The sequence below is a fragment of the Rhinolophus hipposideros genome (assembly GCF_964194185.1).
Source record: "Rhinolophus hipposideros genome assembly, chromosome: 3".
Lineage (NCBI taxonomy): Eukaryota > Metazoa > Chordata > Mammalia > Chiroptera > Rhinolophidae > Rhinolophus > Rhinolophus hipposideros.
The window spans coordinates 25603149-25617293 of record NC_138049.1 but is presented as its reverse complement, the minus strand read 5'-3'; the positions used below and the strand labels follow the sequence as shown (position 1 = coordinate 25617293).

The 14145-nt window shown below is 36.7% G+C and overlaps 1 protein-coding gene across 1 annotated transcript in view; it reads right to left on the bottom strand.

The window, feature by feature from the left end:
- The window catches only part of MAP3K5 (mitogen-activated protein kinase kinase kinase 5), a 178298-nt gene that overhangs the window by 1649 nt on the left and 162504 nt on the right, over window positions 1-14145 (bottom strand). Inside the window, exons 26-28 of the mRNA XM_081044707.1 lie at window positions 6600-6843; window positions 2260-2372; window positions 1469-1581 (exon numbers count right to left, since the gene is read on the bottom strand). Coding sequence (XP_080900833.1) covers window positions 1469-1581; window positions 2260-2372; window positions 6600-6843 — 470 coding nt within the window. The remainder of the gene's footprint in view (window positions 1-1468; window positions 1582-2259; window positions 2373-6599; window positions 6844-14145) is intronic.

Genomic DNA, 14145 nt, shown 5'->3' with positions numbered 1-14145 from the left:
AATTAAAAATGAATCTAAAAGGCAAGCCACTAGAAACAACCTTCTGGATTTATTAGGGGAAAGTTCCCCCGTTACAAAATAATTACAATGAGATGCATCCATATGATTTCCAAATGCATAAGATTATAAGCAACATAGAATTTCTGAATGGTCTTCTAATGAACACAAAAGACTCACTTGTAACAACATCTGCTGCTCATAAGACAATGTTTGCCTTTAAGAGGTCTGCTACTATGTAGCTTTATTTTCCTGAAGTAGATAAAAAGTGGTCTTGGAAAGGTATTACTTATACTTAATTTCTAAACTTACTTTTCATGTCTCATAAAAAGTACTTTCTAATAATTATTAGAAAAATCAGAGTCCTGATTTAAACTTAAGCTTTTAATGTTAACTCTTAAAAAAGAGTCAGTGATTTAGTGGATAATCAGTTACTACTTTAATCGAGATTTGAATCTCAGTTCAAGAAATAAATATTTTGGAGAACTTGATTGGATGCCTTATTTTCCATAGGCAAGAGAGTTGTTTAAATGTATGTAGTAGTAACTTGTTAAATGCAGATTTCTAAGGAGACCCTACATTTTATTTAGAGGTTCAATAAATGATCAGATATCAGATATTCTTAGTTATTTTTAAAATTTAAATAAAACTGAAATCAATATTATATTGTATCAAGAGGCCTTTTCTATAAAATAATAAAAATATAACCTCTTATTGTGTATATATGTGTATACATATATGTAATCTTAAAACATAAACAAATGCTATGATATTCATGCTGATTACAAGTCTATAAAGAGTAGAGAAGAATTAAGTTATTATAATATGGTTTATATACAAAGTGTTTGTTCTTGATATAAGTTCACTAACTATATCTGTTTCATTAAGTATCAATAAATAGCCGCTGCCCAGTGGAGTATAATACCATTAGAGAATTAAAAAGTTAACAAACAAAAGAGAGAACTGAAAACAGAAAAACTTGAATTCTAGTTCTGTCTTGATTTTTCCACTGTTTGTTATTTCCTATTCAAAATGATAATAGTCCTCAAGGGTCCTGGACCACAAAGCTCACTGCATGTGTACATTCTGTACCCCCACCTTTGAATGATTTCCCCTTCTGGTCTGCCCCCAAAAAACTTACATACAGATGGCCTAGTTTATTCCTACATATTCCTTTAGACTTCAGCTCATTCATCACCTTCTCAAAGAACCTTTCCCAACCTCTCCCTCGCTCTGTCTCACCTGACAACCTTCATAGAATTTATCTTCATAGAATTTATCAGGACATAATTATACTTTCATCTGTGGAATCATTTGATTACCATCTGCCTGGCCTAGTCTATAAGCCTCCGGAGGGCAGGGCTGGGTCTGTATTGCTCACTCCCTGTCTATCCCTGTGCCTGGCACACAGGCACTCAATGACTATGAGATGAAGTGAAAGAATGCTTGTCCCACAAAGAGTCTGCTTTACCCGACTTATAGTGTCTTCATCAGCTCCATTTTCTCTCAGCCAGTCAGTAAGTTCAGAAGTTTCAGCATTTGTGCCAGGAGAAGTTAAACAATACACAGGCAATCCAGGAATATCTAGAGGAGCATTTGGGGGAGAGGGGTGGACATTCTCAGTGTCACCTAACAGAGGTCATCTGAGACCCTCCCAGTCAACAGACATTTATTCATACTTTAAAAGATTTTGCTCTTTCAGAGAATAATCAGTAGAAACACCTGAGATTGGCAGTATGAGTTATAAATAAAATGCATAAAGACCACTTCATTACTAATAAATAGAAAGTCAGAGGCAAGAGTGTAATGATACTCCCACCATTGATATGATGCTTTCATATCAATTTCATAGTTTCTTAGAATAAACTTGGTGCATCAACACTGTACTGTGTGTTTTTCATGCAACAAAGATGAGCATAATTAGCAGAGAACCAACTAGAGAATTATCTTTGTCCACTATATGCAATAATATAAAAAAACTAGAATACAGAATACAAATGCAAAAATGACAAAAATTATCTAATCTAGTAATCAATCTCATTGTGAAATCTTTAAAAAGAAAGGCCAGTGGAGTGCCTTATCTACCTCAATAATATATGATGCTTTCCTACGATTAAAAACTGGGTGTTTTTTTTAAAGCAATTTCTGCTTGCAGTGGTGGTACAAGTGATTAAGCCATAAAATAAAACTGCCTATTGCCTTCTTCAGCTTTTTGTGACAGCCTGGTTGAACAATTTACTTCAAGATTTTTTGCTTATTCACCTATTGGTTGGGACTTAAGCTTCAGGTGCTTAATTTCGTGGTCTTTTTCTTCAATAGCTCGATGAAGGAGTGCTTGTAATTCTTTCTCTTTCTGAATCAATTCTTCCAGTAATCTGGAGAAGAAAATGGTATTGGTTGACAGGAGAATAAAGCTGCAGCAGCCACATACAGAGTGACCTTCTAGACTTGGGCTTCTCACGGTACAATGAGCATCTACACCCTTGGAATTTCACTGAAATGCAGATTGTGAGCCAGTAGCTCTTGGGAAAGGTCTGAGATGCTGCCTTTCTAAAGAGCTCCCAAGTGTTACTCCAGTGGCTGGTCCACACACCCCATGTTGAGTAGCAAAACTCTAGAAGACAGGGTACTTTCAGACAAGAATTCAAAGTCCCCATCCCCAACTGTCTGCCAAAATCTTCAGAGATTTTTTTCTAGCACTTCTTTTTATGTCCATGATATATATATCATGTATGACTTCTTATTGAAAAAAATAGTTGGTCAATATGGGTAATGTAATAATCAATGCAAAGCAAAAAGGTAGGCACATTTTTTAAACTATGAAAATTTGAGAAGTAACCATAGGTGAGGTCCCCTAGAGTACAAAATGTGATCAAACAATACGGTGAATATTTAAATTAAAAACAATTTATTACAGTAAAAGACACCTGTGTTCCTGGTACATTCAGTTCCTAGTTGGCATCGGATGCAATCTCCAAAGAAACAAGGAGAAACTAAGATAGATAGCATTTATACCATTGTTTTTAGCTACAAAAGTTTCACTATGCAACAGAGCCAACTGGTGACTACTCACCATTTCTCAAACTGTTCTTTGAAAATATATTCCAAGTTAAGAAGATAGGTGCTCTGATTTTTTTAGGAAACTATCTTTGACTAACTTGGATTCAGAATTGTAATTTAAGATACCTAATTACTCCTAAGATCATCAAGATAAATTGTTGCATTCCCTGCAGCTCTTTGCAAACTGTATTTGTTTCATTTTCTGAGTATTGATAGATTGAACTCAGGACCACAAAAGTTTGTTTCTACATCAGTTGACATGTTCTGAAGGCAGCATGGGCACAACTCAAAGACAGCCCCGGGTACATATCCTGTTTCAGCCATGCGTTTCCTGTGTTAACTTGGACACATTAATTAATGTCTCTGAGCTTCCTTATTTGTAAAAAGGAAAATTTCCTGAAAGAATTATTGTGAGCATTAAGTGAGACAGTGTGGCTAAGTGCCTGGCCTTTAATAAGAGCTGTTTTTTCCCTGCTGCAGCCAAGGTCCTGGAAAAGAGCCCTCCCTGGGCTTAACCGGGGTTCCTTCCCTGACCCCCAGCCTCCACCCCTTTCCTGCAGGACAGAGACAGGTGAGGCCCTCAGGTGGGAGAAGGGGTCATTGTAGAGTAGGTAGCAGAGGTGGGACAAAAGGAAAACATACTGAGAGGTAGGAAGAGAAGGTGGTTTGAGAAACACAGGTTGTTTAAAGACAACTGGGCACAAGCAATGCACAATTAGGTGGATTAAGCAGTAAGAACTGAAAGCAAGAAGGAAGCAGAGGATGAAGGGAGACTTTTGCCTACTCCAGAAGGAATGCTATTCAAAGATATGGATAGCCAGGTCAGTATTAATCATTTTTAAGTGGCAATTTTTTGGTCTGGTATATATTTTTGTCTTCCTTACAAATTTACATGTATGGAGTAATGATGGCAAATTCTCATGAACTTAACCTATGTTTATCTAGACTACATTAGTTCCTTTTTATCTTTAAAAGTCAGAATTTAACGTTGGAAGTGACGTACTGACAGGCTACCTCATTTGTCCCAAATCCAGCTCTCAAAATGATTTATGTTAAGGACATGTCCAGTCCATTGGTTTTATTTTTACTTTGTCTTCAGTTCGTAGGGACGACCTTCAAATGCAATTGCCTGCCACTCTGTTCAAGAAAAGTCTGGCAAGGATCTGCCCTGAGGTCAAGTTTTTAACTCAGATGGGTGCGGATGGGTAATTTCAGAATTGTAGGATAGGAAAATGAGATAACTATTCAGCTCTTTGTGAGTTAGGTTTTTACCTCTGCATCATTGTTCCACGTTATTATCCAAACTCCCTGTGTGAAGTGAATTATTTTCAGAATATTTTATGTAAGCATATACTTAAATATAAGTAAAATATACGTTCTAAAGCCATTTTGTTACTTTTTCCATTTAGTATTATTGATGATCCACTAATCAAGAGCTGGATAAACCTGATTTACCTTCCTCGGTGACTATTCTAAATATAACCTTAAGATTTCTAAAATGAGAGCTACACCCTTTCCTAAAAAAAACACTAACAATTCCTCTAAGTTTACCTTGTAGTAAATGTACTTCTATCATCAAGTAATATTCAACTGAAAACTTAAAGGGCCACTATAGACATAACTAGTCGCTTATTTCCGCTGCTTACTAATGCAGCTGCCCTTTCTTTAAATCATGTGTGAACTGACTGTTGTGCCTCATCTCATTTTTCTGGGAGTGATGGAGAAGCTATGGGAGATATTCCTAGAAAAAGAAAAAGGACATCGATAATCCTATAGATGTCACAGATTTAAGTGTAAAGAAAAAGCATAAATGTGTGGGCTCTTGTGAAAAATGCAACCGTACTAATGAAATAAAGAAATGTGGCAAATCCTAGTCTTTTCAACAGAGATGAGCAGATGCGGGACGCAGGCTCTCAGCTAGCTGATACTCTCAGAAGTGGGATGTGAAGACTTGAAGGAAGCAGCTCACTAAAAGCAGCCCTTGGGGACTGCAGGTGGCATAAGCATGGTGGACAGTCAGGACAGGGTGGTAAGACCGGATAAATCAGATGGGCTAAGGAGAGAAGGAAAAGGCTGCATTTAGGAGACAGGTTCTATTGACATAAGCCAGGATATATAGACAGAAGGTTTTAGGGCCCGAGAAGCAAATATACCAGCTCGTTGGTAAATAAAGTAGCTTTACTCTCTGTATAATTCTGACTGGAAGCCATGGGTAGAAAGGGGTGGGGTGTCTGGACCAAAACAGGAATGAGTGAACTTTCTTCTGCTAGAGATGAAAGAGGGGTATAAAAAACAACTCCATTCACGACTGGGTGACAGAGAGTCTACTAAAGAGAAGTGACTAAAGTCAACATCTACTATAACGGGTGGAGTATCATAATTGGACTATTCCTTGAGAAGAGGAGGAAATGAGGGACAGCAAGATTTAGATGGAAGTCTTAAAGGAGAAAAGACTTAAATTCTTTTCCACTAAGTGGTAGAAATGACAAGTAAAGAGCTGGGTGTCAAAGGACAAGAATGGGATACGGAAGTCAGAAAGCCACTTTCCCTTTATTCAGAAAGATTTCTGCACGTAAATCATAGAATATATGTATGGATCTACTTAATCATGCAACCAAAATTCATGTTTCTGAATACAGGATGAGCTTTGTACTACTGGTACTAAGCTTGGTATTCAAGCTTAACCTTAAAAACCTCAACTTACGCGTGGAAATAAATGTTTTATCTCCCTGGTGAACAATCAGTCTTTGCAACTAAGGTTTCTAAATATTTGAACAACTTTTATTGATACACTCAAAAAAAAAAAGTTTTCACTCTAAACGCAGAGTCGTAAAGTCAGTTGCCCTCATGTCAACTGCAGCCAACACAGGAAGTTATAAATCATAAAGACACAGACCTTGAACTGTGCCAACATCTGTGAAGCACAGGAAACATTTACTGTGCATTTAATAACCCGGTCATATGGATTCTGTGTTACCAAATTCTCAAAGAAAAATTAAGCTCCAGATACGACACATCCTATTAAGAATAAAATAAAATCACTATATCGATAAAACGTGGTCCTTTTAAGGTTTTAAAATGCAAAGCTGCAACACCATTAGTTTTATCTCCTCAAGACCTGAGATCTTCCTCTCCTGAAAGAACTTGATATTCCAAATCACAGGCTTTCAAGAGCATGGCCATTCTGCCTGCCTTTCAGCGGTTGGACAGTATATGCTGCTCACTCTGTATCCAAGACAGTCTAGGAGGTTACAACAAAGTTACTCTGAAAATCTCGGTGCACTGGGAGATAAAGCAGCGGTCAAGGCCAAGGTGCTGAAGACTTGGATCGGGAGAAGCCAGAAAATGTATGGGATTAAAGAGGCGGAGCTACATCTCTCTTGTTTTATAAAGAAAGGCTTTACATCCAGTTGACATGAATGAGATAAAGGAATCATATTTTGTATTTTCTGTGGACCAAACTTGAAAGGAGACCCCAAAACACATGCACTTATACTGACAGTCAGGAAAAAGGAACCCACCCACTTCGGAATACCACTTACCTGTTAGTTTCTATTTTCATCCTGCCGAGCTGTACATTCAGAGATCGGTTAGCACCCTGCGAATCGTGGGACACCGTAGAACTGAGCGTGCTCACCCCTGAGGTGGCCACAGCATCTTCGATGATGACGTGAGGTCTCCGGACAGTTTGATTGGAAGGCTGTTCCTCACGGTCGTCTTCTGCATCCAGATCTTCTTGCTCTGCGGTGTCACTCTCAGACGCAAGGCTAAAATGGGGCCTTAGTTCTGTAGGCACAATAGGAACAACAGTATCAATCAAATATGACTAACTGCCTTCATTTCTCATGGCACGAAGGTCATCTCCCCTGCTGTCAGTAAGGTATGCATTCTCAACTGATGTTCCAAAACTGAAGATGGATTTCTGTGCATTGATTCAGGTTTGTCCTTCCAGTGAAGTGGCAAAATTCACCAGATATATAAACTAAGAACGATCTAATTCAAGCAGAAGAAAAATGTTCACACTGTACATACATAAGATAGGTGGGAAAAGTACTAAAATCAGAAAGGCAATTATATAAAAATTGGGAAGAATATAAAAATTTGTTTATGTAAATATAATTCACTTTTTTGGATTCTATAATATTCGGCAAGTATTAAGTTGCTTATAAATGAAGAATGTGAGATACAGAGAGATTATTTAAACAAATGTAAGTACACAGAATGCTTTTTGCCTATAACAGTCAAAATGTAAGGGGATTGGGGGTGGGGTACTGAAAATGCCACTCTACTAAGACTTTCTGTTTTGGACTATTGGGTTGATTTTTAACGTGTGTCTTACTCCAACTTGTTGACTAACCACTGAAATTTAAAGTGCAAGTTACAAGTCTCCAGCTTGTATGTCTACACGTTGTGTGACATGAGTTCATCTGCATGTCACTTCAGAATTTGGATGATATCTTCCCATAGAAAATAATATTATAAATAGTGATAAATTCTCAAAATGGCCCAGAAAAAGAAATTATATTCATAATTTAAGTGAAATCAGGATAGCAGAAATACTGGATCAGGACTCCATATGCTATGGCACATGGAACTTTAATTGAATCTGAAATTCAACCCAGAAGAAAAGCACAGTCATACAACATTTTGCCTAGGTTTCCTGAGGGCTCACAGACTCTCTGAAGCCTGTCCCAAGAGTCCATGAACCACAGGTTAAGAGCACCAGTGTCTCAGGGAGAGAGCACTCCACTGGGAGTGATGGAAGACCCACACCACCACTCCAATATAACCACTATGGCAAGACAACCAAAGGCCTCCAAGTTGCCAAATCCACTAGGTCACTCTCTTTCCTTATTTTACTAGACCTGTGGATAGCATTTTCCTTTAAATCCTTTGTTGCTGCTTCTCTTCTTCAGAGTCTTTTTGTTCACTACCTGCCCTTAAAAGCTGGAGCTTGGAATTCTACCGGTCACTTTTTTATGATTCTATTATACTTACTTTCCATGGATGAGCTCATTAAATCTATGAGGGTTAAATCCTTGTGATGTGTGGATAAAAAACTATATTTCCAGCCCTGATTCTGTCAGATTCTGTCACATCTAGTACCTCCTAGATATTCCTGTTGGGCAGGCTATTTAAATTCAACAATCTAAAAAAGAATTCATCTTTTACTCACAACAAAAACCAGACTGCCCTTCTTAGGGCCAGACCTACGCAGCCCTGACTTCCTTTATCTCTCTCTCTTTTTTTTTCTTTCACTTTTTATGTGGTAAAAAGTTCATGACATAACATTTAAAATTTTCACCATTTCTAAGTGTACAGCTCAGTAGGGTTAGGTATTTGCGTATTGCTTTTGAACCAATCTCCAGTACATTTTTATCTTACAAAACTGAAACTCTATACCCATTAAACAACACCCCGTTTCCCCCTCCCACCTATCCTTGGCAACCACCATTCTCCTTTCTATGAATATAACTACTATAGATTCCTCATATAAGCAGAATCATATAGTATATGTCTTTTTGAGACAGGCTTATTTCACTTAGCATAATGTCTTAAGGTTCATCCATGTTGTGGTGTGTGTCAGAATTTCCTTCCTGAATAATATTGCACTGTGTATTGGTAGGTACCACATTATGTTTATCCATTCAACTGTCAGTGGACGCTTGTGTTGTTTCTGCCTCTTGGCTATCGTAAATAATGCTGCCATGAGCTTGGGTATACAAGTATTTCTTTGAGGTCCTGCTTTCAATTATTTTGGATATATACCCAGAAGAGGAATTGCTGGATCATCTAGTAATTCTATTTTTAATTTTTTGAGGAGCCACTATGCTGTTTTCCATAGTGGCTGCACCATCTTACAATCCTACCAGCAATGCACAAGGGTTCCAATTTCTCCTCATCCTTCCCCTTTATTTCTTGAGGTTAACCAAACTCCACTTTTACTCTGCTTTTTGCGTTATCTCTTTTCTCTTTCCAAAATTCCACTTCCTAATTCATCTGTAATAGGAGTGACTCAAAAATCAGGTGTTTCACTTTTGCAAACTCAGCACTTAAGTAACGTAGGGGCTAAGACATTATTAGCCTCTCAAAAAATGTTGGCAGAATGGAAGGGTTGTCCTACTTGGATTATTTGTATTTAGAAGGGAACGAAATAAGGAAAACAGATTTTACTTTAAAAATAATTTAATAAAGGGCAATTCTAGGTTAAATTAGAACATAAGATTAGGCCTTTAAAAATTTTTCTAAAATTATTCTTAAATTTCTTTTAAGGTTTCTAAACTGAAAATTTAAAAACAATTAAAAATTTTTATTGTTCTGTTGACTATAAGCTCACTTGTGGGGAGGAAAGTTCCTGATATTTATTATTTTATTTAACTATCCCTTCATAGTTCCCTAACTCTGTACACTTTAAACTACCATAAATTATCATTTTATGTACGTATAAAGGACTAAGAAAATTCTTTCAAATAATATGAAGAAAGTAGAAGATTGTAAACGAATGTTATTTTTGTCTTTCATGGTGGCTCCTGAGTCCATATCACCAAATCACACATTGTAACATATGCAAATGAGATAGAACATCTGGTTCTTGTCCTCAGAACAATCTAAAGGAGAGCTAAGACTGACTATACAGAAGAGCCATAAGATCATGTATAAAGATAACATAAGTACAAATTAATACCGCTAAAAATAGCTTACATGATCTCAGGTATAGACCTAGCTACATATATAATTCACATGTACATGTGTTAAGAATGCTCAGTGACAAATAAAGCACATTTGCAGTGACGGCAAGACGGGATTAAACAACAATATTATTCCCACCGCCCTACCTGCCCACCCCAACTGGTTATTGCCCCAGAGGAAAATAACTAGATCAAGCTTCTATAACACAAGGTATTTACGATGCTCAAGAAAATCACAATACTTGTCAGTGCAGCGTATGCTTGCACTAAGATCCTCATGTAGTATAGAAAGCTGGTCGTTTTACATTCATGTGGTCATGGGGCACACAACAGATTCGGCTTTACAATTTGTATAACATCTGCTTTAAGCAGTTTAAAAACTGCTTAAAATTATTGTTAGTCTAGGAAGTATGCCTACATTGTCAGTTCTCTCCGCCCAAGCACTGCCAGCATGAAATCTATGCTCAGCATTTTTCCATCTGGTCACCCACAGCCGGGCTATTCTTGAGGAATAACAACAGATAGTTAATGTTGCCAATCATCTAAAGGCTGATTCTTGGTGACAAGTGAGAAAACAGCCTGAGAAAAAAACTCTTACAGGGCTTGCCCTGTACTACTCTCTGCTCTGTGTGCTCTTTTTGGAGAAAAGAAGATGGAGCACTTTTTAATTTTGAAACAATTTCGAAATAACAGAAAAGTTGCAAAAGTAGTACAGAGACTCCCCATACACCCTTCAGCAGCTTGCCCTAAACTTAACTTCTTACATAGCTTTGGTACTATCACCCAAACCAGGAAATTAACATCGATACAATACTAGGAACTAATCTACAGACCTTATTTGAACTTCACCACTTTTCCTGCTGATGTCCTTTTTCTGATCCAGGATCCCACACTGCGACTAGCTATCATGTTTCCTTAGTCTCTTCCAATCTGTGACAGTTCCCCTATATTTTTTTTATCTCCCATGACCTCCATACTTTTTAGGGTCATGTATTTTGTATTATGTCTCTCATTTTTGATTCAACAATGTCTTATCGTGATTAGGTTGTGGCTAAGAATTTTAGGCAAGAATACCACAAAGGTAATGTTGTGTCCTTCTACAAGTAAGTACATCAGATCAGGAGGTACATGATGCTGATGTGTCTTATCACTAGTGACGCTTACCTGGATTGTTTGACAAAGGGGGTGTCTGCCAGGTTCTTCCACTGTAAAGTCAGTTTTCACTTTGTCATTAGTAAATGTCTTGTGGGGAGATAATTTGAGACCATTTAAATATCCTGCTTCTCATCACTCTTTTGCCTACTAATCTTAGCAGCCATTAATGGTTCTTGCCTGCAATAATTATTACTATTTTGTTTCCTATGGTGATTTTCTCTTTCCTTTATTCTTTCTACGCTTATTAGTTAGAATGCTACTAAAACATAGAGCTGGCCCTTCTCCTCCACATATTTCTTTATTCGATTATTTAGAGCAGTATTGGACTCATAGAGATTTAATTTATTCTATGGGCTGTCATTATTTGATTTGATTTGATTTGATTTGATTCAATGGCTCAAATTGTTCTGGCTTAGACTCTTGGGAACTCCCTCAAGCTGGCTCCGTGTCCTTTCAACAAGCCTCCATCCTTTTGGAGGCAGTTCTGTACTTTTTGGCATTACTACATGTTCCAGGTTCATCTTGTACTTCCCTTGCCCTAGGCCTGGAACCAACCATGTCTCCAAGGAGTTCTGATTCCTTTTATTAGAGAAATGGCATTTAGAAACCAAGATCTGGGTGCTCTCGGCAAACAGACCTAGAAAATGTATGTGCTAATGATGGTATACTTTTAAGTTGTTCTTTTCTTTCTTTCAGAATTTCGTTGGTTAATTGTAGTATTTTGTCATCTAAAAGGAATTTTTATCTGGGGACTATGAAAACTGGTATTGTTAATGTAGTTTCTTTGAGTCTTAATTGTATAACAAAACCTTTAGGAACATTCGAAATTTGATGGAACTAAATGCTTGACATCGGTTCATCTTGGTCATATATTTTATCATTTATATAATGGTGTCCAGTGTATATTGCCTTCTCCTATCCTGAAAGTAATATAAAAAATACTTCCTCCATGTAATTCTCCTCTAAAGTTTCCTTTTTAAAAAAAAAACAAACACATCTTTTCAAACAGTAATTTCAGTTTTCTCTGAGATTCCTAGTGGCCTCAAAGAAACCAATTTCACAGTGGAAAGACAAAGAACTTTCCTTAGCAAACGCTTTTCATAAAGAATGTGGCTTGTTCCACACGCAGGTTGGGTTAAAGCAGTGCCCATCCCTGGGACACCCAGGTGAGGAGACGTGCCTCTCTGCACTCTCCCTCAACATAACAGCTTTTCGCCTGAAGCATGATAATCAGTGTATTTTTTAAACATTCCATTTTGGAAGAATTGTAGATTTCCGGAAACACGGCAAAGATAATATAGAGAATTCCCATATTTCTTCCACCCAGCTTCTTTCATACATCTTATGTAACTGTGATGTATTTGTCAAAACTGAGAAACTAACATTAGCGCAATACGAGTAGCAAAACTACAGGCTTCATCCATAGGCCACCTGTTTTACACTGATGTTCTGTTTCAGTTCCAGGTTACAATCCATTGCATTTAGGTAATCCATTTTAAAAGGAACATTTTTAAAAAAATTAGATTAACAGATTCTTTATATGGTATTTAAATTATTTTAAAGTATAATCCCTCTCTCCTTTCCTCATTTGGGCATTCTTAATTTAGGTTATTGTGTTCAACGCATGGCCTGTACCTATCCCTTTTACTGATACATACCTATTCCCTTTCACCCCTTGTATCTTTTGAGACTATAACATACCCCTCTATAGTACATTTCCCCACATCCAAGCTTATCACAATAAATCATCTAAATATTTAAGTATTTGTTAATTTCTTTAGACCATTGCATTAAATTTGCATTCCTTAGGTTCACATTCAATTGGTAGTCATGTGTTTCAAAGCCTCTCTAGATTTTTTTTCTGTAAACTACATATTATATAAACTACATATCATATACCATGTTTCCCAAAAAATAAGACCTAGCCGGACAATCAGCTGCATTGTGTCTTTTGGAGCAAAAATTAATATGACCTGGTCTTATTTTACTATAATATATGACCAGGTCTTATATAATATAAGATCGGGTATAATATAATATAACATAATATAAGACCAGGTATAATATAATATAACAAAATATAATATAATACAATATACTATAATACAGGGTCTTATATTAATTTTTGCTCCAAAAGATGCATTAGAGCTGATGGTCCAGCTAGGTCATATTTTTGGGGAAACAGGGTGTTAAATATTATATAGTATATATTATATATACTCATACTAATATGTGTGTAGGGGGGAATAGATTTAGATACATAAATTAGAAACATTTCTATTGTACTAATTTGTACATATATTATAAAGCATCCTAAAGTAGAAATTTAAAAAGATAAATATGAAATATTTTAAAATTTAGGGTATTTATAAATGGTTCTGCAAACTTTAAGTCTCCATCGATCCTTCCAAGTTGTGGAATTCCCTCTCTTCTCTCAGAATACCTTGTTTGACTTGAGAGTGAGGGCACTCATGTTGATCTTTATATTAAACATTAGTAAACACTCATTTCTCTCTTTCTTATGTAAGAAAGAAATATACGTAGAAGTTCTAATATTCCTGCACATGTTGTTCCCTCCAAATGGAGCACATCTCACTCCATGTCCCTCTAGCCTCCTACCTCTGCGTTCTTGTACCTGTGCATTCTGCAGGTCTCGATTTAAAAGACGTCTCCTAGAGTGTCCTGACCTACCACAGAGCCTAAAGTAGACTCCCTATTATTCTTTCTCCTTGGAAATGGTTTTCCCCCATTTGTGATACTTGTCACAATCTGAAACTGCTTTTATTTTCTTGCCTAATGGCCATTTCCCTCACCAGTAAGTAGCTGTGTCTGTTTTATTTTATTTTGTGTTGGGCATATTGTCCAGCACAGTAGTGCCTGGAAAAGAGTAGACCCCTCATAACTATTGGTTGAAACAATAAGTAAATGAGTTTCACCTGATTATAACAAATAAGGGTGAAAATTTGCACGACAGAAAAAAATTTAAAGAGGCTTTGAAACACATGACTACCAATTGAATGTGAACCTAAGAAATGTAAATCTAATGTAATACCCTAAAGAAATTAACAGACACTTAAATATTTATATAATTTATCATTATGATAAGCTTGGATATGGGGGAATTACTATAGAGGGGTTATGGTCTCAAAAGATACAAGGGGTGAAAGGGAATAGGTATGTATCAGTAAAAGGGACAGGTACAGGCCATGCGTTAAACATAGTAGTAACCTAAATTAAGAATGTC